Source organism: Pempheris klunzingeri, chromosome 13 (assembly GCF_042242105.1).
Source record: "Pempheris klunzingeri isolate RE-2024b chromosome 13, fPemKlu1.hap1, whole genome shotgun sequence".
NCBI classification, from domain to species: Eukaryota; Metazoa; Chordata; class Actinopteri; order Acropomatiformes; family Pempheridae; genus Pempheris; species Pempheris klunzingeri.
The window spans coordinates 7,291,888-7,319,760 of NC_092024.1; the positions used below are offsets into that span (position 1 = coordinate 7,291,888).

Genomic DNA, 27,873 nt, shown 5'->3' on the forward strand with positions numbered 1-27,873 from the left:
AGAGAGTACGTCTGCAGCAACACAGACAGACAAAGAAAATGGCACCTCTTCCATTCCATTGTGAGATGTAAACGCCAGCATCGGCGTCTGTGCATATGTGGAAAGCCTCAAAATGAGCAATACGAGCAAATCAGAAAAATCGCAGCCTGTCCATTGAGATATTATCTGCGAGCAGTGGAGGACATTTTGTGACTGTGTCTGGACAGCGTCGCTGCATGTGTGTTTTTGTGTGATGAATGTGTGATTGGGGCACCTGCTTTAAAATTACTGGCAAGTGGCATCCATTTAACCATAAGAGGCCTACCGGTGGGCGGCTTTTTTACACACACACACACACACACACACACAAACACACAATATCCCAGTCCATTTGGTTGTTAATAGGATCTAGAGTGCTGCTGCCTTTGTCAGTGTGTGTATGTGGACTCATCCCTGTGGGGTTCGTCAAAGGAGCCTTTCACCGAGAACAATGATCCGTGCCGTTTAGCCTTTTAACCCCTGACGCTCCCCACACTGCAACAAAAGACAAGCACACGCACACACAGACAGACAGACAGACGATTTGTTGTAGCAAATTGAAAGTGATATTAGAACAATTCTCAGTTTGTAAATGCTCGTGTCATATTTATGTTCTTCACTGTGAATGTATAGTGCACAAGAACTTGTGTGTATGCCAAAGTAGATGGTGCATGATATGATTATCTGTGATTACCCGGCTCCTATTCGCAGATAGTACAAAAGTATTAAATATATATAATGCAAAATGATTTAAAAATACTGCTTCACATGAAAAAATCAAAAGAAGAAAAAAATCTCCCCTTTTGCTCTTGTCAAATAATTAACATTTACAATTACAAATGAGCACAATTATAAAATCTAGAATATATTTAGATGGAAAAGAATATTAACCTCTTTTAAATCCTACGTAGTTTACACATGATTTTATGTTAGGAAATCAACAGCATTAAAAAAATTTTTTTGCTAAATTAGGGGAGTGTAAAGAATGTAAATATCCTCTGGTTATTTGGTTTGGTCATGGTGTGGTTAATGAGGAACCTCTGATGTCAGAGCTAGACAACATTGATTGGCTGGTATTGTATGGAATTGAAGGTTGATAAGCAGCTCAGTATCTCCAGTTCTAACCCCGAGGCAGGGGATAGAAGGCTCTGCTGAGGTTTGATAACGGCTCAGAATAAAGAGGAAATCTCGTGGTTGAAAATGTTGTCTGGTGGAGGAAATAAAGCTTTAATATGTGAATGCAAATGGCTTGGAAATAATTATCCAGTGGGTATCTAGTGCTAAATAAAAAATAGAGGTACATTTTTTTTTAAATAATCTTTTTAGAGCCCTGACAGTTAATGAATGATAGTGACACAGACAGCCACACCATTTCCAAAATAAACTCAGTTCATGCTGACTAGACAGTGACTACGTAATGTATCTCAATCCAGTGGGCCTGGATGACATAATCAAAAATAATATCACAATGTTAAATAAATTATCTATACCTTGCCTGATTCCAATAAATTGATCACATAAGTTTTAAGATATTGAACTATTGTGTTGTGCTATTTGAAAGATCCTGTTTTAATTAATGTACAGTTATTAAATCGTTAGGTTCAGTGCTCAGCATGCTGCAGATATTTTAGTTTTGAATGTTTAGTTATAGAATGCAGGCAGTGAAGTGAAAACAGATGTGCCTGTAATATTTGTTTCTTACTGCTTGCTGACTCTTTGTTAGTCTGATGGGGCTTACAGACACAGTGCAGAAGAAATTAGTTTTAACATGTAAAAAAAAAAATCTGAAAACCACATTTGGCTGTGTCATGTCTATTTTTTACATGTAAAATTGTGTTAAATATGTGATTAACATGTGAAATGTGTTTTTAAATAAGTTCACATGTGCTTTTCTGGTAAGGGAAGAAACAACAGCACCCAGCCCAAATATCTCAAACACAATAGTGAGTTTAAAAAGAACAATTATATTATAAATAAAGTATCTGATAATTATCTCTGTTAACATAACAAAATAATTCAAAACAACTTTATTGTCCACTGGAATGGACAATTGTAAATCCTTTAATAATATAAAACCACCACAGGATATTTATCAGCATAAACTCAATTATAACAGAGTCACATTTTGTGTGTTGGTTATGTCACTCTACAGATACTCTACACTTTTGCAGTATGGAAAGAATACTGTCCCACAATGCTTCAGTTTAATTGCCCCTAACCCACTACTCAGCTGCACCTGGAGTGATGGCACACTTCTCAAAATGTAGAAAAGCAAGCGTTACTACTGAATTGAACTCCAGCATCTTTCACTTCAAATGATGTTGCTGGAGAGTTCTGCTGTAAAGCTGTGGCTCCCAACTTGAAATTGCATAAAACTGTCAGCTGTCTAAATTTCTGGCCAGTCAGCACAGACAAATTAGTCAGTCAAACGAATTATTCTCCCACATGAATGCTATTTACAGTGGTATTCATATTCATACAGCTGGGACATCTTGCAAATTTGTGTTTGTAAAATACAGTGGAACATCTGTCTTGATGTGTAGGACGCTGCTCTTTCCATTGACCAAACACAGCAGAGCCTGTCTCATTCTGTGGAGATACTCGGTAACGAGTAACTTGTCTTGTCATAGAACTGTATCAGTCAGAATCAGAATTCCTTTAATAATCCCCAGGGGGAAATTGCTTTTTGTTACATACAGCTCCAAAAGAATAAGAATAAACTTCAAACACAAAAGTAGAAAATATAAATATATAAAAGTATGTATTAAAAATAATGTATCAAAAGTCCAACAGAGTGCTATGGTTAGGGTGCTTCCTTCATAGCCAAAACCTTTCCTTTATTATTTCATCCCTCTTTAGTGTCCTGCACTCCAAACATCTGGCCTTTTTATAGTGAATATTAATTGGAGGCTGTAAGGCAGGCACTGCCCAGTGGGGTCTGTAGACCAGTTTACAAGCAGTTAGGAGCCACAGGATTGAGATTAAGGCCAAATGAATCCAACATCATCAGACTATTGGTTGCTGTTTGTTCTCTCTCTCTCTCTCTCTCTCTGTCCAACCTCCACCCAACACGGACCCTGACAGAAAGCCCCCCCCCTCTGAGCCTGGGTCTGTTCAAGGTTTCTTCCTGTTAAAGGGGAGCTCTTCCTGCCACTGTGTCCTAATATAATATCTGATGCTGCTCATGTGGAGATTCTTGAATCCTTAATTTTTTTAAAATTCCTGAATTGTTGAGTCTCTCTCTTAATTAAAGAGTTTGGTCTAATTAAGTATTTCTATCTATCTATCTATGGAAAGCGTCTTGAGATAACACTGTTATGAATTGGCGCTATATAAATAAAGATTGATTGATTGACTGTAGTTTGAGTAGGATTTTATGATCAACAGTATCAAATGCTGTTAAGAAGTCAATCAAGGTTTTTTACAACACAACAAAATACATTTATTTGTTTATTTATAATTGTAGTCTCTTAATGCTACACACTGAACACAGTGAACATTAGATTAGAAGAAGATAAAATGGAAAATAAAACTATAGTCAAAGCACAGGCAGTATTGGTAAAATCAGGTCTAGGGAATGTAAGCCTGTTGGAAGTACCAGTTACTAACAGGCCACAACAAATGCTGAATACCTCAATTACTGAAATGAAGAAAGAGTGTAGGCCTTACCAAACCCTGATATGCTGCTGCCCAGCACCAAACAGCACTTTGCACTACGTCTAACTTTTGAAAAGGCCCATTCAGGCCTCAACCAAACGTGTGATCCCCCCCAGGCTCATGCCTGGAGATAAAAACTCTGTTGAAGCACGTGTCCTTGCGACATCACATCATCAAACATTACCTACATTTTTTTGCCCTCCCTGTGTTTAACCCATATCGGTGTCAGTGCTGACAGCCACCAACTGTCACTTTCTCCGGGGTTTTTAATAACTACAAATATATGATTGGTAACTAAACATTTAACCAGAACATGTAATGTAGGATACAAGGTTTTAAGGTGGAGAATTTTTTTGCAATCTATTATATTTTTTTAAATATTAAAGTAGGTTTTATATAAACAAAATATAACTGTTAGCCACTGGATATTGCATTGGTACCTACTTGTGTTCCTCTGTGAAGAAAGCTGCCTCTCCAGGCTGGCCATCAGATAAAAGCAGTCTGCCTGATGCAAATAATGAGGCTAATTTACGCAGCAGATGACCGATAACTCAAAGCAACCTTCAGAGAGGAGGCAGAAAATCTCACAATATCACAGGGACTTTTAATTAGGATTGGTGACCACCAATAATACAATAGTTAAGCTATTATTTTTTTCTAAAAAACTGTATACTCTACATTGTTTTCTGAAACTGTGGGGATTTTGCCTTTTACATTGCTGAATATTTTATTGGCTGATTCTATTCTATTTCTATGCTCTTTCTCTGTTCACTTAAAGTACAGGAGTAGTATCAGCAAATGTATTCAAAGAATCAAAGCAAAAGTACTAGTCATACAGCCACAGCTGCTGTGAGTCATACATTGTTATAAATTACATTATTAGGTTCTTGATACTGTTGCATCAATGAATCTAACATTTTACTGCTGTGAGTGGTCAAGATGGAGCTGCCTTAAACATTTCACTGCACATTCTACTGTGTAAGAAAACAGCCGACAGAATTAGATTTTTGGCAGGCCTATACCTTTTTTCAGTCTCTAATGCAAAAGATTAAACGTAATTATGTGAAGCGTATTAAAGTAGGTAGTTTACCTGCATATATAATATTTACTCTATTTCTGCTTCAATACATTTGCAGAAGATTTAGGTACAGAAATATGTCAACTTATTAAATATTATACATCAAGCTTTGTTATGAGTGAGGATGGTAATAACTGTACATGTTCATTATTTTCATCATAATACATCTAAAGCTATTAAGAGCCACAGGCAGCTGGCTCCCCTGTTTGATCTATATTAATGCAAATTAGAAACTCTTTCTGATTTTTATGCAAAAACTTAATTTTAAAAGTAACTACAAACTATTGCTGTAAGTGTGAATTAGCATAAAATGGAAATACTTGGAAGTACCTCATAATTGAGTAAATGTTCTTGGTCACTTTCTACCACTGAGTGCAGTTTAGCAACACCACTGATACTTCAGGCTTTTTTTTTTTTTCATGCAGGGCATCTTCACTTATGGAACTTCTTATTTAGTTTGAACACATACATGTTGTCCACAATCCAAAGACATGCAGGTTAGGCTAATTGGTGACTCTAAATTGCCCATAGGTGTGATTGTGAGCATGTCTCTGTGTGCTGGCCCTGTGATTGGCTGGAGACCGGTCTAGGGTGTACCTCGCCTCTCGCCCGAAGTCAGCTGGGATTGGCTCCAGCTCCCCTGCGACCCTGGCGGATAAGCGGTATAGATAATGGATCGATGGACATGCATGTCGTGTGCTGCTATCAGGAGGTTTAGTTGGAAGAATGCACCACAGGATGTATCTAGTAGTATTAGTAGCAGTAAAATAAGTGCTGATGGACCCATCGTAACCATGTTTCTGTTTTTCTTACAGTGATGGAATTAAGAATGGCCAGTGGATCCCTTGTCAGCGCCATTTCACAGAGGACAACATGAAGGTGGAAATTCCTCTCTCCCTAATAGCCAGAGAAGTCCAACCAGACCTTACACCTTGAGTCTTGATAGCATTTGTTCAGAGGTGTAAAAAACACATTAGAGCATCACCTCCCTCTCTCTCCCTCTGTCAATCCTCTGTTTAGCCCTCAGGAGGAAAACAATTCCTGCAGAACAATTTACTGATGTGATTTACCTTAAGACTGTTAACCATAAAGACTGTTCTTCTGCTACTGCCCTTTTCCCTTTTAAAAAAAATATTTTTTTAAGAAATATTTATCTGAGTATATCTCTGCACATATTGTGGATAAAACTGGATTCCTCAAAATCCGGCTAACCAGCCTAAGATTTCAATCTAAGTGACCCCCCCCCCCGTCCCCCCAGACACCTTCTTGGATTACATTTTTTTTTTTCAACGATGGATCTTGTTAGTTTTTCTATCAGGCTGCAAGTTTTCCTCAGCACATGTCTGGGACTGGAATTTTTAGGCGCACCAGGTCAGTGGGCACGCTACCTCCGCTGGGATGCCAGCACCCGCGGTGACCTCAGCTTCCAGTTCAAAACAGAGGCTTCAGAGGCACTGCTGCTGTACTTTGATGATGGAGGCTACTGCGACTTTCTGCAGCTGTCAGTGGTGGAGGGCCGACTGCAGCTGCGTTTCAGCATTGACTGTGCTGAGACTACAGTGGTATCTGACAGACAGGTGGATGACGGCAGGTGGCACTTTGCCACTCTAAGCAGGTATAACCTGCGGTCAGTGCTGGTACTGGATGGCCAGGCCAAAGCAGATGAGGTGCGGCCTCAGCGTTTGTTCATGAAAATAGTCAGTGACCTGTTCCTGGGAGGAGTGCCTCAGGATATTCGCAGCGGTGCGCTCACACTGCCCACAGTGCGAAACATGCAGCCCTTCAGGGGCACAATTACAGACCTCAAATATGGCATCTCACAGCCACTGTTGCTGGGAAGCCTTAAGGTGCCCCTGGAGTCAGAGGGGTGGTGCACCATGAACCCCTGTGAGAATGGCGGCACATGCTCAGTGGTGGACGGAGAGCCGGTCTGTGACTGTTCCAAAACAGAATACAAGGGCCGCTTCTGCAGAGAAGGTAATTTATTATTATTATTATTATTATTATTTATTGCAATTCTAGCTGAAGCCATTATGTCAACATTGCCTCACAGCCCACTGCTTTTACTGGGGGCTTGATTTAAATCATTTAACACATTTGAAATGTGGCCAGTAATTCACAGGTCTGGAACCAAAGCCAAATTGAACCAAAGTGAAATTACAAAATCATCCAAATAATTATACCAAAACCAAATGTTCTTTCAAATTTGGAGAGCCACACCAGTTCAACTTGGAAAAAATTTATTGATTGCTGATTTTGTTGTTGTGCAATGATCCAGCTGATTTCAACTGTCCAGTGGGAATTTATTTGTCATGTTACCTTGTAGGGATGTTGAATATCGACATCATGACCTTGCAGGTTTTAGTGTTCCTATAAACTCTCTAGTCTGAGAATTGTTTCTGCTATTACACATAGGCTTTGAGGCTGTTTGAATTGTAGGCTTGCCAGGCACTCCCAGATTGCCATTATTCCCTTGTGCGCGTGTGTGTGTGTGTGTGTGACATAGAGAGAGCTATAAAATCAGAAAGCTAATCTGAGCATGGTTAGCCAGTGAGGCGCAGGTTAATGGCATCAGTCCTGCAGGCAGTGATAAGGACGCCTATAGAGAGAATGGCTCCTGAGCCCCCTTTCTTCACCCAATCACAAGATGGCAGGTGTTTTATATTGTATCCTTTTGTGCTGATAATTTTGCCAGAGCTGTGTTTCATTCGCTCTTCAGCTGGTGGTCGCCAGACCAAAATTGATTCTTATTAAAAGAAAGCCCTTTACTTATTTCCCCTCACGTATTTCCTGCCTGCAAGCGAAGAAAAGCACTTTTACTTGCCTTGTATAGAATTTTGGATTTCCTTTGATTTGATAAATCTTGAGCACAGAACAGTGTGTGATAATGTCTATTTTGCTTTGGTAATTGGGAAACATGCAGTCAGCACATTAAATGGATTCCGGCACCTTTCCTTTTTTTCTCTGCTTTGAAAAAACTCTTGTCAAGAACTTAATTATTCACAATCAATACACATTCTTCAGGATTTACAAAACCAGCAGCTTCCAGCAGCTGAGGAGTACACAATCATGGGACTTCTTATGAGATAATCAATACCACTTAGATGAGAAAGTCCCTGAACTCTTTTTTTCCCCAGTTGATTAATTCAGACCAGAGGTCATTTGTTTTAATATATTTGTTCTGCTATTTTTTCCCTCCATCTCTGACTTTCAAGTGCTCTTCTTAACCTCTCACAAATATGGAATTTACATCCCATTTGGGAAGATGCCAAGCCCACAGCTCACAGACAAAAGGCCAGGCAATCTGGAATTTAAAGATTAGGTTTTTTTTTATCTATCTCTTCCTGTGTTTGAAATAAAGGAGAGGATAGGGTGGGGGTTGGTGTTTGGTGCTTTCCCTCTTCTGTGTCTTGGTGGTGGCTTAGCTGCCTTGCTTTTGCTCATCTTATTGACTGGGTGGCATTTAACTGAGACGAAGGGCTTCGAAGGTAGAAATGTTTGTGCCTCAATTCCTTTCCTTTAGTTGTTTTTCATTGCAGAGACATGAGAACAGCAGAGGACTTGCTGGTATATAAAGTATTAAAGAAAATCTGCAAGCTCAGCCGGTTGTGCTTTGTGACAACATCAGCCAAGTGGAGGACTAGCTGCAGCTGCTGACCAGCACTGAGAGGAGGAGCCACACTTTCTATTCAAATATATGTGACAGTTCTATTCTTATTAGAGCATTACATGGTCTGACATCTGATTATATTTGTCAAATCATGCAGACTTCTTTCACAGTGGTGTGGGTTCTCCCACTAACGGTGGTCCACACCACCAGTTGGGCAGGACAATCGTGATGGGGTTTTAATGCAAATATTCCTTTACAACATTCTAATGCTCTCCCTATAATATCATACTTTCTTTGAACTCTGGTCCAAGAGAAAAATATCACCGACTCACTGCTACAACAGAACATATGCCTCTGTATGATAAAGAGTAAAATAATTGAATCAATAAAATACTGATTACAGAGAAAAATCATAGAAATAACTCAAATATTATAATGTTAAAAGTTAAGCCAAATAATAATAATGACATCTAACGGAAACGTCTGTTGAGCAATGTTGAGGTACATGAAACCAGAGGCTGAGACTTCTGGTAGAGGATCAACTTAAAGGTCATTATTATAGGTCATTATTACATTATTATATTATAATAAGCTCCACCTTATAAATCTAGTGAATGTTGGCTTTACACATAATGCCACTGGTCTTCCTGCCAATTGCGTACCATGGTACTACAGTACTGTGAAAACTAAGGACCTAAAATTATTACACCCCAAGTGTTTGACAGAGCAACGTACTGATGATTTGAAAGCAAAATCATCAGCATGTCACTTTGTCTGATCGATAGTGGGCCTTAAAATATAAAGGCTAAGGGTAGCGCTAAATGAAAGGCAACAAGAGTAACTGAAATCCGAAGATATTTTATCTTCTGGAAAGCATAGAAGTGCTCAGTAATTTTCATGTCAATCTGCCAATTTGTAAAAGTAAAAATTCAGGGTTTAACTAAAAGCATCAAAGTATCCTGTGGAGACCATGGGAATCATCATTTATGTTAAAACTATATCTGGATTTCCCCCCTGGAAATTGGTTAGCATAGTTGGCAAGTACTAAGAATAAATTAGTGGCCTTTGCAGAGTCATGTCAACTGCTGGTTTTTCCTAACACTTCATAAGCCGAATACTATAGTTCATATAAGTTCAGTTCACTATGGCAGGGTGCCTCCAATATAAAATGCTGCTGGAGACCAATGTGGGTCAAAGGGAAATTTGAACGTTAGGGGCATTAAATGATAAATGTATTTGTATAGCTCCTTTCTAGCCATTTTGACTACTCAAAGTGCTTTTACATCACATCCTCATCCACCCATCATTCATTCAGGAGGAATCTAAGTTGGAGGAGACTATTCTTTCACACACATTCACACGCTGAAGCTATGCTTCAGGAGCAAGTTGGGGTTCAGTGTCTTGCCCAAGGACATTTCAACACGCTGACTCATAGGTGCCGAACCAGCAACCTTCCTATTGATGGACGACCCACTCTACCTCTGAGCCACAGCTGTCCTGACTAAAACGCTATGAATCATCCTCTAGGTACTATAAATGTCCACAGTAGAATATCCACAACAAATATATAATGGAAACAAACACATGAATTCAGAAAACAACAACAAGTCTAGTGCAAACGTTAGAAAATATGGCAGATTTGGTACATTTCTTATATATTTACACTGGCCTCTGCAGTGACGTTAAGGTCCATTCTACAATCATTTTCAACAGTGTTAAATAGAACCTTTCTAATATTATTTATTTCCAGCACAGATTGAGTGCTACATGTCTAACTATTTGGCACTATTTAGGATTCATTTAGTTGAAAGGCATTTGAAAATGGCATTTTTAGTCATTCTCAGTACTGGCATTGTAGACATAGCTCCATGCAGTATCCGCCCACTCCCTCTTCCTCTCATAATTCCCTCCCCAAAACACACACCACCTGACCTGATGTGTAACAGCAAAAGATTTTCATCTGACACAAATTATCCCAAGACTATGATAACATCTGTACATTCCAGGTAGATTACTTTGTATTTTGAATAGTGCATGTCTACTGTTTCCTGACTGTTACTTTCATGATGAAAAACAAAATAGTTGGTGATGACTTTCCAGGGTTGTAAATCCATGTCTGAGTACTATATCAATCAATCAAAAATATCACTGTTTGTTTTTAACTGTGTTGTACGGTGTCCTTGAAAGCCTTGAAAGGCGCCTATAAATAAAATGTATTATTATTATTAATCAATCAATCAATCAATCTTTATTTATTTAGCACCAATTCATAACAGCATTATCTCAAGACGCTTTACATAAAGAGCAGGTCTAGACCAAACTCAAGAATCCCCACATTGAGCAACAGTGGCAGGAAGAACTCCCCTTTAACGGAAAGAAACCTTGAACAAACCCTGGCTCGGGGGGGGGGGGGCTTTCTGTTAGGCTCCGTGTTGGGTGGAGATTGGACAGAGAGAGACAACACAAACAGCAACCAACATACTAACAGCAGCTATAGCACTAACAATAGGAATGTGACTACTAAATTAGCAATATGGTAACATTGAAAAACATGACGAGTGGCTGACGATCTGCAGCAGTGATTCATGAAGCCAGAGAACCACAGCAGGAGAACCAGGACCAGGATCCACAGGAACCAGAGAACCACAGCAGCAGGACCAGGATCCACAGGAACCTGAGGGATGAGAAAAGCACAGAAAGGCTCCAGGGAAGATACCAAGTTAGTAGCAGACATTAAGCGGACATGAGACATAATGATAGAGAGAAAGAGGAGGACAGTGAAGCCCAGTGCATCATGGGAGTCCCCTGGCAGTCTAAGCCTATAGCAGCAGAACTAGGGGCTGGTCCAAGGCCTGAGCCAGCCCTAACCTATAAGCTTTATCAAAAAGGAAGGTTTTTAGTCTCCTCTTAAATGTAGAGAGGGTGTCTGACTGGAAGGAGCTTCCACAGGAGAGGAGCCTGATAGCTGAAAGCTCTGCCTCCTGCACTACTTTTGAAGACTTTGGGAACCACCAGTAGGCCTGCATTCTGGGAGCACAGTGCTCTAGTGGGCTAGTATGGTACTATGAGTTCTTTAAGATATGATGGAGCCTGACCCTTCAGAACCTTGTGCGTAAGGAGAAGGATTTTAAACTTTATTCTACATTTTACTGGAAGCCAATGAAGAGAAGCCAGTACAGGGGAAACATGATCTCTTCTCTTAGTTCTCATCAGAACACGAGCAGCAGCGTTCTGGACCAGCTGGAGAGTCTTTAACGACTTATTGGGGCAGCCTGATAATAGCGAGTTGCAATAGTCCAACCAAGAGTTAAAGGGCAAATCCTGATCAAACATAACTCCCAGATTCCTTACAGTGGAGCTGGAGGCCAGAGTAATGCCATCCAGAGCAGCTATATTGTTAGAAAAGGTGTCCCTAAGGTGTCTGGGGCCGAGCAGAATAACCTCAGTTTTATCTGAGTTTAGCAGCAGAAAATTGCTGCTCATCCAGGACTTAATGACCTTAATGTCCTTAAGACAGACTTGAAGTTTAGCTAACTGATTGGATTCACCTGGCTTTATTGAAGTGTAATTGGGTATCATCTGCATAACAGTGGAAATTAATGGAGTGCTTCCTGATAATATTGCCCAGAGGAAGCATATATAAGGTAAATAGTATCGGTCCAAGCACTGAACCTTGTGGAACTCAGACCTCACAGAGGACTCATTATTAACGTGTACAAACTGAAGAAGAAATAGGACTTAAACCAGCTTAATGCAGTTCCTTTTATGCCAATGAACTGTTCCAGTCTCTGTAATAAGATGTGATGGGCAATGGTATCAAATGCAGCACTCAGATCTAACAGGAAGTCCTCTGTCTGATGCCATAAGGAGGTCGTTTGTAACCTTCACCAGTGCTGTCTCTGTACTATGGCTCGCTCTAAAACCTGGAATTTAGAAAGTGACACAGCTGGTTGGCTACTACTTTCTCCAGGATCTTGGAGAGAAAGGGAAGGCTGGATATAGGTCTATAGTTGGCTAATATGCCTGAATCAAGAGTAGGCTTTTTCAGGAGAGGTTTAATTACTGCTACTTTGAAGGACTGTGGTACGTAGCCTGTTAGTAAAGACTGATTGATCATATCCAGTAAGGACGTGTTAATTAAGAGCAGGACTTCCTTAAGTAGCCCAGTAGGAATGGGGTCTAGGAGACATGTTGACAGTTTGGATGAGGAAATTGTTGAAGCCAATTCAGGAAGATCAATTGGAGAAAAACAGTCCAAATGCACATTAAGCCCAACAGCTGTTTCCATGATTCCTGAGTTTGAGGTTGAATCAGAGCCTGTTGATGGCAGGAGGTGATGAATTTTGCCTCTAATAGTTAGAATTTTATCATTAAAGAAGCTCATGAAGTCGTTGCTACTGAGCTCTAAAGGAACACAAGGATCAACGGAGTTCTGGCTCTTTGTCAGCCTGGCTATTGTGCTGAACAGAAATCTAGGGTTGTTTTTATTTTCTTCTATTGGTGAGGAGTAATAGGCCACTCTGGCATTACAGAGGGCCTTTCTATAGGTTTTAAGACTATCTTGCCAGATTAAGCGGGATTCTTCCAATTTGGTGGCACGCCATATCCTTTCGAGTTTTCCCATATATTGCTTAAATTTGCGAGTCTGGGAGTGATACCAGGGAGCTTGTCTCTTTTCTTTAATTATCTTCTTTTTTAGAGGGGCAATAGAGTCTAGTGTCATTCGCAGTGAGTGCAAATTTGGGAGGGGTTAAGATTAGCATAGCGGTCTTCCATAGCACAGGGATACACTGGCTGAAATACTGAAGAAATCACCTCCTTAAATTTGGCAACAGCACTTTTGGATAACAGCTAAACATGTTGTTTACATTAACAGTGAATTAAATGAGGAACAGATCAAAGGCAACAGAATTCCCACAGCATAACAAAAATACTGCATACTAGATGTATGACCTAATATCCTTAGGTAAGACCTATATCAAGTGTTGACCCTTAGGCAAGGTCCTTTGTGCCTCCCTTAGCCTACCTCAGGATGAGTGGCTGGTGGATCTAAGAACAATCCACAGCAATCTCCCAGAGCAAGAGCCAGTAGCCATCACATCCGAGAAACAGTGTCAGGTATGATGAACTGGGCATTGCTGGGCACTGACATTATCAACAACTTCTGGCGAAAAAAAATAATCGCACTCACACCCAGAGTGGTGATCATGAAAGACCCCCAGAAGGGCACAATTCCATCAAACTCCTGACCAATTGCCTGCCTCTGTACAACATTGAAGCTCCTATCAGGCATCATAGTGGCTGACATGAATTGGCACATGGCCAAATACCTGAGCAAGGCCAAGAATAGAATTGATTGTAATACCAGGGGAGCCAAGCACCAGCCACTGGTGGATAGAGCAGTCAAGCCAAGAATGCAAGACCAGACAGACCAGCCTGTGCAATGCCTGGATTGACTACAAGAAAGCCTGTGACTCAATGGCACACACATAGTTTTTGGAATGCTTTGAAATGTACAACAGCAACAGGAGACAAAGAGCCATCATTAAGAACTCAATGGGGCTGTGGAAAACAACTCTGGAGGCCAACTCAAAGCCAGTAGCACAAGTTACCATCACATCACCATGACATCAAGCTGTGTGCCAGGAATGAAGGAGAGATCAACTCACTGATCCACATCACCAGGATCTACAGCAACATTAGAATGCCATTTCGAAAAGATAAATGTGGTCTGATGATATCGAAGAGAGGGTGGATGATCAGAAGCAAGGGGGTCAAACTATCAGAAGGTAGCATTGCAAATGTTCAGGAGTGTTACAAATATCTTGGGATCCCGCAGTCAAGTGGGAACCTGCAAGAAAGTCAGCCACAGCCAAATACCTACACAGAATAAGGCGGTTCCTAAAAAGTCGTCTGAATGGGAAAGAACGTCTGAGCTATCAACATTGTACACCCTGCCATTCATCAGATACCCTGCTGGTGTAGTACGCTGGACAAAGGAGGAGATGGAGGCCACTGAAATCAAGACAAGGAAGCTTCTCACAATGCATGAAGGGTTTCATCCCAAGTCCTGTATCCTGAGACTGCACACTAAGTGGAGTGATGGAGATTAGACTACTTGCCTTAAAGCAATTAACAGGCCTAATATAATTTGCCCACTTCAAATTGAAAGTTAATTTTATCATAATTTATTTTACTGAGGTAGTCCATAGTAGGGGACAAAATGATCTAAAAAGATATTCTGTTCATACATGACACTGTTGATTTTATCATGCATTCATTTGTGTGTCTAGGATTGATGCACTTTTGGTAGAAGACCAAAATACAACACTATGCAAACCAGAGTATTTTGTCAAATGACAAATCACTCTGGCCAGACCTGAGCCAGAACACAAAGGAATGACACAATTGCATTCAACAAATTAAGGCACAAATATAATCTTTGTATTGTTTGCTGTCTTTGAGAATGACTCCCAGAGGCATGTTCTGATCGTTTTTGACGGCCTTATGGGAAGGATGACATAATTTGTCAGTGCCTTCCAAAGCAATTAGAAATTGCTGTTGAAAATGCATGTACCTATAGCGAAATATATTTGCATGTTGAAGTGTCCTTGGTCGAGACACTGAACCCCAACTTGCTCTTGAGGCATAGTTTCAGTGTGTGAATGTATGTGAAAGAATTGTCTCCTCCAACAAAAATTCCTCCTGTATGAATGATGTGTGAATGAGGATGTCATGTAAAAGCGCTTTGAGTAGTTGAAATGACTTTCAATCTATGGTTCTAACAAGTCCCAACACTGTGTTGTGGTCACCAAGCTGACGATCTGCCAGTTTTATGCTGTTAGCCCTAACATGAGCAGATACCTTCAACAGCACTGTCTAGCTGTTTCTCCAACCACCCATGTGTTCATATCATCATGAAACATGGTTGCTGGTGGAATCAGTCAGCAAGGAGGTTATGGCTGTCGATGATAACAACAGCAACATTCAAGCCCTCAACACTGTAATGGCTCAATCCTTTATTTGTATGTATGTATGTATGTACGTACCTTCCTGGCATGGTTTAGCTTCCATGTTAATAACTTGCAGAAACAATCAGCTAAGCCAGCAGTGATGAAAGAAAGTAGAATTTGAAATACCTCATTAATCACTGTGCTCTCCCATTTTATCCAACACATCATGAATCATCCCTTTTAAGTAATCCACTTTGAGCTCTAATCCCCTGCTATCCTTGCCTCACCTTTTGGGTATTGAATTAAAAGAGAGAGTGATATTCTTACCTAGATTATGTGTCCACTGATTAATAAATAAGTTTGTCAAAGTGTCTGTGAATCATCCCAAAGAATGGTTTTTGGATTTTATTTTCAGGAGGAATTTCTGAGAGCTGGAGGATATAGATTTGTTACAATCATTAAACAGAAATTCTGCCACTTGGAATTGTTCCAGTGAACATTTGTTTGGTTTGTTGACTGTACCTTATTAAATATGTATGTATTTGCATGCTTCTCTATCTTCATTTCTCTCTGTGTACACACATACACTAACCAGCCTGGTGACAGAAACAGAGGCATAACACAAGGGAAGTAAATTGTCAATGGAAGTAGGTCAAGATAGAGAACAAAATAGTGATAGAGCAGGAGGGAGGGCAAGTGAATACAGCTGAACATCAGGAGAGAGAGACAATGAGAGATTGAACTTTGAATGATGGATTAGTCCGAAAGTCAAACTGAATGGTAGAAACAAATGAAAGAGGAATTTGTTCTCTCCCTGTTATTATTTCTTTTTATCTGCTAGTGGTAATTGGAAGTGTCCCCACTGTTGTTTTAACATTTAGTTTGTACATACAACCCTGTCCTAAGCAGAAAAAATATAGCATGTTATAGCAGGTTGATATCCATCTTTTCATCTTGCTTTCAACAAAAAAGCTAAAAGTCATTTTTCCCAAAATGTTGAACTACTGAAATAAAAATCAATTATACCTTTGAAATCAAATGGAATACAGGAAATTGACAATATCTTCAACAAAAATAGTGTCCAACAGTTTCGGAGTTTTAGATTTTCAGTGCATGTGTGTTTAAAATCATCAAAGCAACAAGAATCAATAAAAAATAAGTTGTCTGTGAAGATTCTCTGTCATCCAGGTCATAGTTATTCCTTAGGAGTTGAGCAAAAAGTCAACTGGGTTTGTTGAAGGTACTTGAAGACGTTTCGCCTCTCATCCAAGAGGATTCTTCAGTTCTAACTGAAACCAGACAGCCAGAATTCATCATCAATATTTATTGTTCCCATAAGATTAGTCCTGATGATTGATTGAATCTTTTTTGTAATGTTTAATTAATTCCTATTTTTTTTCCTATTATTCTAAGTTCCTTTCATCCCAACCTATTTGACAGTTCACAGTTAGTTTTTACCATGTATTAACAGTAAACATTGGATTATTTAAGTCAATGTCGGAGTTAAAAAAAACAAAAACAAATCCAAGTCATCCTGAAGTACAATCACTCATGTCTTATTTTGCCTTTATTAAGCCATATTTGTTTTTTTTCTAAATTTGTGAACTAATTGGTTTTTAATTGTTAAATCAAAATATTGCATATTGCACTCTATTCAAGACCATGTGAGCATTTGTCTTGTGACTAGAGTTCTGTAAAGCAGATGTAAACTGAATAGGAGTCTGAAGTTCAAAATATTGTTATTGTTTTATTATTACACCAACTTTGATTTCAAATATAATGTCAGCAAACCATTAGTTTCTTTGATGACTTAACACATTTACTCCAAAACTTCCACTTATCTACCGCTTAAATTTATGACAAAGCTCAAAACACGTCACATTTGCAAGAGTTTTCCTGTGGATATTCATTGTTTCCAGGGTTAGGAATCTTGATGATAATGGCTGCATGGCATTAGCAAACTTTACACTTTTGCCCCACTACTGCAGTTGCTCTAAGAATATCAAAATCAGTATATTGTCCAACACTTCAGCCTCTCAGAACTGGAAAGCAGAGAAAGAACAAGCCTGTAGACTTGTTCTTTCTGTCCTTGGACTCATTCTGTCCTTGGAGTCATCAAAGGTCATAAGTCACTTAAAGGATGAGCTTTATTTTACTTTACTACTACTTTATTTGTCTTTGTGATTTAGCAACAGCACCTGTTAATACTAAAAGATAACGCAAAGACTTAATGTGTCTTTTTCTTCACACTGGATTTTTCTCTCTAAATTTCATCTAATGGGACTGAATAATGACTTAACTCCTTGCTAAAACCTTTTGCATTGCCAAGGACATACACATGGCTGTGCCCACTGCCAGCCATCTGTATGGACTATGAAGTGTATACCCATTTGCATGACAGTCAACATGCAAGTAAGTGAAGTGTTTATAATGCTGACTTTGTTTGCTTGTTTTCTCTGCTTCCTCCTATTCCAGAGGTCAACACCAAAATGCCAGGTGAGTTGAAATAAAGAAAAATAAAAAGAAGCTAATTAAAAAAAATGAGAAAATGAAACTTAACAGCAACATCTTCACCGTTCATTTTATAAAAACAACAGAATAATGCATACATAAGCACATAAAAAGAAACAGAAATTTAAAATCATTATAAGATTATTTAGGATATTATTACATTTCCACAGTTGCAGCCCCCTCCGCACACCCTTCCCACACTATTTGGTTGAGATGAAGTCGGCTGGCTATCACTTCTGTTGACATGCTAGTATTTCTTATGAAGAAGCCTCCTGCTCAGCTACAGGAAGCTTCGTGTGCCTGTTAGTGTGTTCTGATGTCATGCTTTTCCTACTGAGAAAAGCATGTATCATCACAATACTAAAGAGTATTGAAACTAAGTGTTATCTTTTCTCAAGTGTTCCCTTTAATTCTTTTCCTCCCCTCTCTTTTGTCCCTCTCTTATCTTAAGGCCTTGCACATATGATGGCAGAACAAGGTATGCCTCTCTTTTCCTCTTGTCTGTCATGACTTTCTTATTTGTGATTCTACTGTGGAGCTGCATGTTTTAGTGTTGGTGTGGAATGTATATAAATATGCATGGATCCACTGTACACATCATGATATACATTGTGATTTCATTATTCTACTATCCTGTGATGCTGTCACGGTTCAGAAGACCTAAATACAGATTCACTAACACAGTGACTTTACTGATGGGTAAAGGCAGAGAAACAAGTCAGAGATCAGGCTCAGGTCAGAAATCCAGATGATCAAATAAACAGACAGGATACGAGGCAGGCAAAGCTCTAACAATGATCTGGCAAAGAACAATGGCAAAGGACTAACTGGTATGAATGCTGTGACATAATGAGCTGCTCAGAAACAGGTGACTGGGCAGACTGGGCAGACAGGCAGCTGATTGGCAGGCAAGTAATACGGGGGGGTGGCAGTGGGAGTGGATGGTGAACTGAAGGGTAAAAGCTGGCAGATGCTGACTGTAAGACAATCAGAGGAGAGTGTGCAGGAGGGTGGGGTTTAGGAGCAGGAAGCTCCAGCAGTGTCAATGACCAGCCAAAACACAGTAGCTATGCAGTTGATCAATTGATAATTTAAAAATATGTAAAATTGTATGTGATATGTAAAATGTAAAAATGCAGTTACTACAAAATGGATCTAAAACCAAGTCAAACAACAGTAACGGTACTCTGGCTTAATCACTGGCCTCCAGCTAAAGTTGGAGAGTGATTTTATGTTAAGGCTAGCAAGTGAGAAAACTATGGCTGGCCTTTGCTAAAGTTACTTGTACAGTTACTCACTATTATCACATGCAGTTTGTTGCAATCGAAAAATATACTTTTTGATGAACCAACATCATAGTCGTTCCATCATATTGACAAAAATTACATCTGTTAATGGTCTAGTGACATAGCTGTCTTGCAACTATGGTAATTAAGGAAATTATATTTACTCAAGAACTGTATTCTGAGGTACTTTTGCTTGAGTATTTCATATTATGATGACTTTATACTTCTACTCCCCCACAGGATAATGGCAGATTTTCCTATTCTACCATTTACACCTTTAAATTCAATATTCAACAGTAGTATATAGTGGATTGATGGTGTAATAGTGGATTGAGAAGAGTTAGACTAGATTAACAAATGGTCAGACAGACACATGACAAAAGGATTTCTTATACAAATAATCAAGATAGATTATTTTTTATAAACAAACCATTTCAAACAGCATTTTTCTTAAGTATTATGTATGATCTAGGTCAGTATTTCCAGTAAAACAATTGTCCTAAAAGGGCATAAAATAAAGGAATTACTGTTTAATAGTTTACCCATATTTCTCATAACTTCACCATTTCTGCACTTGGTGCTCTCTGCCAGTGTGTGTAGCTCTTTCTGTGTGCAGTGGTGTGACATTCAGAGTTCCTTTAATACCTGATGTGTTTTGTGATGCACAATTGCGTTATAGTTGCAACTGCATGTTAGTGTATCCTCATGACATGTATACATACACACACACACACACACACATATATATATATATATATGTGTGTGTGTGTGTGTGTGTGTGTACATTGACATGTTTGATGTTGGCTAGAATTTGGACTTACGTCTCCTCTTCTTCTTCCTCCCTGCCTGGGCTGTCTCGGCTGCGGATCCTATGTTCTGTCTCCACCTCCTCCTGCTCTTCTAGCTAAAAGCAAAGGTACAGCTTTTTCGAAATCTTTCCTTTTCCACATCTATGAAAAGCGACGCTTGCTCTGTGAGTGTTTGAGAGCTCTAATGTGTTTGCTTGTCTGTGCTTGGTGTCTCTTCTGTAATGGTTTCCCACCAAGGGTGCTTGGATTAAGCGAGTAATCAAGCCAACCATAATTGAAAGAGAGGGAAAAAAAGACTGTGCCGCTTTTGTGTTTTTTTCAGTGTGTTATGTAATGTTTTAGAGTACAGTATAGTACAGTATGCAGGGACACTGTGGGACAGTTCGTCAATGTTAATCAGTCTTCATGGTTTCTACTTATTGTTGTTTATACTCATTTATAATTCATTCTTGCTACTGGCTGATGGAAGTGAAAAGCATTGCCTTAAACTCTACAATCCATTAACTGCAGCGATGTTCACACCTTCATTTAGTACATTTAGTTTTATCCATTTATGCTGATAGGAGGAGTAATAATTAGTATCACACAATTCTAAATTATTATGATTCATAATGTATACATTTTCAATACATTCATTTTCATGTACCATGATTTTCATATACCATATCCCAGCCCATACTCGATGCAGATGTTCCTCTACACAATGCCAGCCACTTGGTTGTAAGATGCAGACAGGAACAGCAATACTGTGCTGGATTGTTTAAGGTGCATCTTTGCACAACCTGCACCTGGGGTCCTGTCTGGTGTGGTGGTCCTGATGGTGCTGGTTGATCTTTTACCAAGTGCCTGCTCTTGTCCTGCCATGATTAGTGCTTTTCTGCTATCTCTTAAGCCAGCCTTTCCCACGGGTAAGATTTCTCGATATCCGGCACCTCTTCTATCTGTCGGTGGTACATGCCGTGTCGGGGCTTGTCCCTCCAGGAAGGTTCATCCTCCTCCTTTGCATTATCAGGTTTCTGCTCCCTGGGGTATTCAATTAGCAGCCCATCTTTGGGGGCCATCTTGCTGATGTATTTCTGGATCTTGATTGTTTCGTCCAGGACAGTGGACCTGATGGTCACCAGTCCTCGACCTTCCTCGCTCCGCTTAGTGTACAGCAGGGGTGTCAAACTCAACCAAAGAAAGGGACAAAATTTAAAACACGGTCTAAGTCGCGGGCCAAACGGGCTCAACATTTAGTGAAGACTCTAATAGTGACTCTTTTATTATAGTATATAATATAATCTAATAATAATAATATATGTGTGTGTATATATATATATATATATATATATATATATATATTTTTTTTTTTTTTTTTTTATCCAGAAATATGAATTTAAACAGCCAAACTTCAACAACTTTTCCTCAATAAAATAAATAGAATTTTAAATAATTTTTTTCTTTTTTGTACTATCCTGATGTTTTGTCTCATAGTGTCGTCTTATATTTATATTCTTTAATTATGGCTACATCAGCTCCACAAACAAGACACACAGGTTCACCTCCAACAGACAAACAGGTAAAACTCTGCCCCCCATCTGCTTTGAAAGTCTCTGTTTTCAAAGTCCACTTTTCGTTTAGCCATTTGTTTTGGGGGGGGTTAGCTTAATGGCGCGTTTCCACCAGTACCTACTCCGTACCTGCGCCGAGTAGAGCTGAGTAGGTACTAGTGGAAACGTGCCATAAGTGTCACTATAACAGCGCTGATCGAGGCATTGATCTGCTGATCGGTGTGTCATTATACCTGCGGGAGGAGGGGCTGCTGCACGGGTCCTGACTAGCGCGGCAGCTGTTCAGTGCATTGTGGGATTTGTAGTATTAGAGGTGGGAGTGCTGTTTACCGATGGGCCATTCTTAATAGTCACATGAAATTATCTCGTGGGCCGTATGAAATTGTATTGCGGGCCGGATGTGGCCCGCGGGCCTTGAGTTTGACATATGTGGTGTACAGTGTCAGGGTGCTCTCTTGTCTCGATATCAGTGGCCTCTATGTCCTATTTGGTCAGCTTATTGTACCTTCGGGGTATCTGATGCCTGGCAGGGTGTACGTGTTGATGGCTTGGACCTTGTTCTTCCCATTCAGTTGACTTTCCAGGACCTGCCTGACTCTTTCTATTGGCCTGCAATACCGCCTTCTGGTAGTTACTTCCCCTAGGATCTGACCAACTCTGATGTTCCTCAACTCATGCATGTTACCCTGAAAATCATCCCTTTCCTGCCCCAGCCAGAGGAACTGAAGGGGCCCTCCCAGATATGAAAAAGTATGGGGAGTAACCCATGCGCTGATGTTCAGTACTGATATAAGTTTACACCAACTCAGGAAGGTACTCCGACCATCTGCCCCTCCGGGTCCAGCTGCAAAGTCTCCAGTACATAATGAAGCGTCCTGTTAAAATGCTCACACTGTCCTTCACGTTGGGCATTGCAGGAAGTTGTTAGACTCTTCTTCATATTGTACAACCCACACAGGCTCAAGACCACATCAGCCTCAAAACATTTACCCTAGTAAGAGTGCACCCTAGCAGGGACACTGTATGGCTGTATCCAATTATTACTGTCCACTCGGGTTGACACTGCAACTGTAAACTTTGAAAACACAACCGAAGGACCAGATATTTCCCACGCCCGTCTGATGATGGCTCAAAGACTGTGAAGTCCATCACAACCACCTCCAGTGGCCCAAAAGTAAATGGTAAATGGTCTGTATTTGTATAGTGCCTTTCTAGTCATTTTGACTACTCAATGCGCTTTTACATCACATCCTCATTCACCCATTCACACATCATTCATTCAGGAGGAATCTAAGTTGGAGGAGACTATTCTTTCACACACATTCAAGATTCAAGATTCAAAGTGTTTATTATCATATGCACAGTAAGGAAACAGGGTTCCATGTACAATGAAATTCTTTCATTGCTGTCAGCAATGAATGCCCACATTTAAGTATAAATAGTTAAAAGATAAAAATAAATAAAAAGGCACTTAGAAGGCAGCATGTGAAAAAAAGAAATATAACTGCGAAAAATGAGTAGTGCAAAAAAAAGTGTGCAATTACACATGCAAATTGGAATGTAGGTAGTCTGTGGTTGATTATAGACTCCTGTTAGCTGTTTAGGAGTCTGATGGCAGTGGGAAAGAACGAGTTCTTTAATCTTGAGGTCCTACATTTCATGCTTCTGTACCTCCAGCCTGAGGGTAGAAGTGTGAACAGTCCGTGCTGGGGGTAGGTTGGGTCCTTGAGGATGGAGGCGGCTCTCCTGTGGACTCTGCGGTGGTAGATGCTCTGCAGAGAGGGAAGTGGAGTCCTGGTGATCTCAGCAGTCTTCACCACTCTCTGCAGGTGTTTGCGGTCCATAGCAGTTGTGCTGCTGTACCACACGGTGATAAAGCTGGTCAAGATGCTCTCAACAATGCAGCTGTAGAAGTTGTCTTAGTCGACATGCCAAACTTCCTCAGGAAGTACAGCTGTTGTTGAGCCTTCTTAACCAGCTGTGTGGTGTTGAGTGTCCTGGTGAGGTCCTCACTGATGTAGACGCCCAGGTACTTGTAGCTGCTCACCCTTTCCACTTCAAGCTCCCGGATGAACAGTGGCCGATGAGGTCTCCTCTCCTTCCTCATGTCCACTATCATCTCCTTCGTCTTGTCCGTGTTAAGGGTGAGGCTGTTGTCCTCACACCATGACACCAGACTGGCCACCTCCCTCCTGTAGGCCACTTCGTCCCCGCCAGTGGAACGTCCTATCACAGCGGTGTTGTCCGCGAACTTCAAGATGATGTTGTCCTTGTGGGAGGTGACACAGTTGTAAGTGAACAGGGTGTAGAGGATGGGGAGAGGACACATCCCTGTGGAGTACCAATGTTTGTGGTAATGCTGGCTGAAGTCCTATTACCAATCCTGACTGACTGGGGCCTGCAAGTTAGAAAGTCCAAGAGCCAGTCACAGAGGGTGGGGTGCAGACCAAGTGTTGACAGTTTGTAGGTGAGTTTGTGGGAGATGACCGTGTTGAAAGCGGAGCTGTAGTCAACAAGGACAATCCTGATGTGGGAGTCTTTGTTGTCCAGGTGGGAGAGGGAATAGTGGAGCGCAGCAGCGATGGCATCTGAGGTGGACCTGTTGGGCCAGTAGGCATACTGCAGGGGGTCCACGGTGTCCGGTATGCTGCTCTGAATGTGGGCCAGCACCACTCTCTCAAAACACTTCATGATGATTGGAGTGAGTGAGAGTCTGTTATCATTCAGACAGGTGGGTGGGCTCTTCTTGGGAAGGGGACAATGGTTGTGGTCTTGAAGAAGGTGGGAACGGTGTTCTGGCTGAGGGAAAGGTTGAATATGGCGGTGAGAAGATCAGCCAGCTCGTTGGCACATACTCTGAGAGCCCACCCAGGGATGTTGTCTGGTCCTCCTGCCTTGTGGGGGTTGATCCTCCTCAGGGCTTTGCGTGCCTGACCTGATGAGACCGTTGGTGGAAGGAAGGTGTGTGTGCCTCCTCTCTGTGCTGTAACTGGAGGTCTCAAAGCGGATGTAGAAGGTGTTGAGGTCATCTGGCAGGCTGTCAACACAAGTGCTAATGTACCCAGTCACATACGCTGTATAGTCCTGTATGCTAACAGAAGAGTCCTCCAGAGTGGCTGCAGCTCTAAACACATCCCAGTCTGTCTGAGCAAAACAGTCCTGCAGGGTGCTCTCAGTCTCTGGGGTCCAGAGTTTGACCTGTCTGGTGACAGGGTTTGCTTGTTTCAGTCTTTGTCTGTACAGGGTACAGGAGCAAAGAGATGTGGTCCGAGTGTCCGAAGTGGGGGTGAGGTGCAGCCCTGTATGCCCTGCGTATGTTGCTGTAGACATGGTCCAGTGTGTTCTTATCACGAGTGGGAATGTCCACATGTTGGTGATACTTTTGGAATACAGTCCGTAATTTGCACTGGTTAAAGTCGCCAGCGGTGATGAAAACAGCATCAGGATGAGCTGTCTCCAGCGCGTTGATGACGCCATGGAGTTTGCTGAGTGCTGCCGTGGAGTTGGCTCGCGGGGGAATGTAAACAGCGTCCAGAAATACAGCAGTGATTTCCCTCGGTAGATTATAGGGACGGCATTTCAGCAGTAAAAACTACATCTGGCGAGCAGTTGTTGATAAACACACACACACCTCCTCCTTTGGTCTAGCCGGAGGCCGCAGCCCGGTCTCGATGTACGGAGTGAGTCTGCAGCTGAACGGCGCATTCTGGGACATTGTCTGAAAGCCAGGTCTCGGTATGAAATTAGAGCGCATCACTCTCTTATTTCTCACTGTGCTGTGATCCTGGCTCTTAGCTCGTCCAGTTTGTTTTCCAGAGACCGCACGTTGGCTAGCAAGAGGCTGGGTAGCGGTGGTCGGCTAGCGCAAGCTTTTAGCCTAGCATGGACCCTCCCCTCTTGCCTCGCTTGCGTCGCCGTCTCCAAAGCGCTTTCCTGGGGTCAGCGTTCTCCGAGCTTGGTGCTTCGGGCCTTCCTGGGGGTGGTGGTAGTGGTAGTGGCCACAGGAGCGAACAATGAGTTGTAGCTCCAGTGGTATAAAACCCGTAAATTTAAAATGGCTGGGGATCAAACCACTGACCGTCTGACTGAGGCTGCAATCTCTGTGGTACTTTATCAATCAATCAATCAATCTTTATTTATAGAGCGCCAATTCATAACAGCGTTATCTCAAGACGCTTTACATAAAGAGCAGGTCTAGACCAAACTCTTTAATTAGAGAGAGACCCAATGATTCAAGAATTCAAAATTAAGGATTCAAGAATCCCCACATGAGCAGCATCAGATATTAGGACACAGTGGCAGGAAGAACTCCCTTTTAACGGGAAGAAACCTTGAACAGACCCAGGCTCAATGTGGGCAGCTTCTGTCAGGGTCCGTGTTGGGTGGAGGTTTGGACAGAGAGAGAGAGAGACAGATAGAGAGAGAGACAGAGAGAGAGGGACAACACAAACAGCAACCAACATACTAACAGTGACTATAGCTGGTGGTAATGTTGAAAAATATGACGAGTGGCCGACGATCCGCAGCAGCAGGACCAGGACCAGGATCCACAGGAACCTGAGAGATGAGAAAAGCACAGAAAGGCTCCGGGGAAGATACCAAGTTAGTGGCAGACATTCAGCGGACATGAGACATAATGATGGAGAGGAAGAGGAGGATAGAGGAGCCTAGTGCATCATAGGAGTCCCCCGGCAGTCTAAGCCTATAGCAGCATAACTAGGGGCTGGTCCAAGGCCTGAGCCAGCCCTTAACTATATGCTTTATCAAAAAGGAAGGTTTTTAGTCTACTCTTAAATGTAGAGAGGGTGCCTGCCCCCCGAACCCAGACTGGAAGGAGCTTCCACAGGAGAGGAGCCTGATAGCTGAAAGCTCTGGCTCAGCACTACTTTTGGAGACTTTGGGAACCACCAGTAGGCCTGCATTCTGGGAGTGCAGTGCTCTAGTGGGGTAGTACGGTACTATGAGCTCTTTAAGATATGATGGAGCCTGACCCTTGAGAGTCTTGTAGGTAAGGAGAAGGATTTTAAACTCTATTCTAGATTTTACTGGAAGCCAATGAAGAGAAGCCAGTACAGGAGAAATATGGTCTCTTCTCTTAGTTCTCATCAGTACACGAGCAGCAGCATTCTGGACCAGCTGGAGAGTCTTTAACGACTTATTGGGGCAGCCTGATAATAACAAGTTGTAATAGTCCAACCTAGAAGTGACAAATGCATGGACTAATTTTTCTGCATCATCTATAGACACAATGGGCCTGATTTTAGCAATATTACGTAGATGGAAAAAGGCAGTTCTAGAAATCTGTTTAATGTGGGAGTTAAAGGACAAATCTTGATTAAATAAGACTCCCAGATTCCTCACAGTGGAGCTGGAGGCCAGAGTAATGCCATCCAGAGCAGTTATGTTGGTAGAAAAGGTGTCCCTAAGGTGTTTGGGGCCGAGCAGAATAACTAAGCTAAGTTTAGCAGCAGAAAGTTGCTGCTCATCCAGGACTTTATGTCCTTAAGGCAGACTTGAAGTTTAGCTAACTGATTGGATTCATCTTGCTTTATTGATAAATATAATTGTGTATCATCTGCGTAACAGTGGAATTCAATAGAGTGCTTCCTGATGACATTACCCAGAGGAAGCATATATAAGGTAAAAAGTATTGGTCCAAGCACTGAACCTTGTGGAACTCCATGTCTAACCTTAGTGTGGACAGACGATTCATTGTTAACATGTACAAACTGAAATCGATCTAATAAATAGGACTTAAACCAGCTTAATGTGGTTCCTTTTATGCCAATGAACTGTTCCAGTCTCTGCAGTAAGATGTGATGGTCGATGGTGTCAAAAGCAGCACTCAGGTCTAACAAGACCAGTACAGAGAGAAGTCCTCTGTCTGATGCCATAAGGAGGTCGTTTGTAAGCTTCACCAGCGCTACAACTTTAGAGACAACGTATGGTTGTCCAGGGCCAATAACAGCAACTTCACACCAGCTTAAATGTTCTTTCAACCCCTTGGTGCCCATGACATGGATGCATGCGATTAAACACCTCCCTGTGCAACCCAGCCGGCGGCAAAAGTTGCTTAATTGGCTCCTCCTTCTAATCACACAATTCTCGCTACAGCACTCCTTCCAACTCAACAATCCTCTCTCACTGTCTCAAATGTTCAAAAGTCTTGTGAGATTCTTACACCTTGTCATCCCTACAAGATTTCCTACCCCTTACCAGTACATTCGAAAGATGCTATCACTGGATCACTCCTCTGCAAACTTGCCATTGAGGCCATGTCAAAGGAGCTAAAGCTGGACATGGAAGCACGCTGGGGACTAGCATTTGTCTCCTGACATACGACTCTCAGGTGAGGCATTGCCAGAGCACTGTAAATACTGCAAAGTGTGTGCCACAGT

At 41.3% G+C, this 27,873-nt stretch overlaps 1 protein-coding gene across 10 annotated transcripts in view; it reads left to right on the plus strand.

Moving 5' to 3' along the window:
- The first annotated feature begins 6,045 nt into the window (after positions 1-6,045).
- Positions 6,046-27,873, plus strand: part of nrxn3a (neurexin 3a) — a 189,213-nt gene continuing 167,385 nt past the window's right edge. For 5 of the 10 annotated variants that reach the window (XM_070841772.1, XM_070841779.1, XM_070841777.1 and 2 more), the window contains exons 1-2: positions 6,046-6,730; positions 15,980-15,988. In XM_070841772.1, the coding sequence (XP_070697873.1) occupies positions 6,046-6,730; positions 15,980-15,988 (694 nt within the window). Of the gene's footprint in view, positions 6,731-9,957; positions 9,976-15,979; positions 15,989-17,791; positions 17,813-18,278; positions 18,306-20,017; positions 20,030-22,553; positions 22,592-23,763; positions 23,781-24,025; positions 24,041-27,873 lie in introns of all 10 variants that reach the window. The other 5 variants (XM_070841778.1, XM_070841781.1, XM_070841771.1 and 2 more) reach the window with 4 other exon arrangements.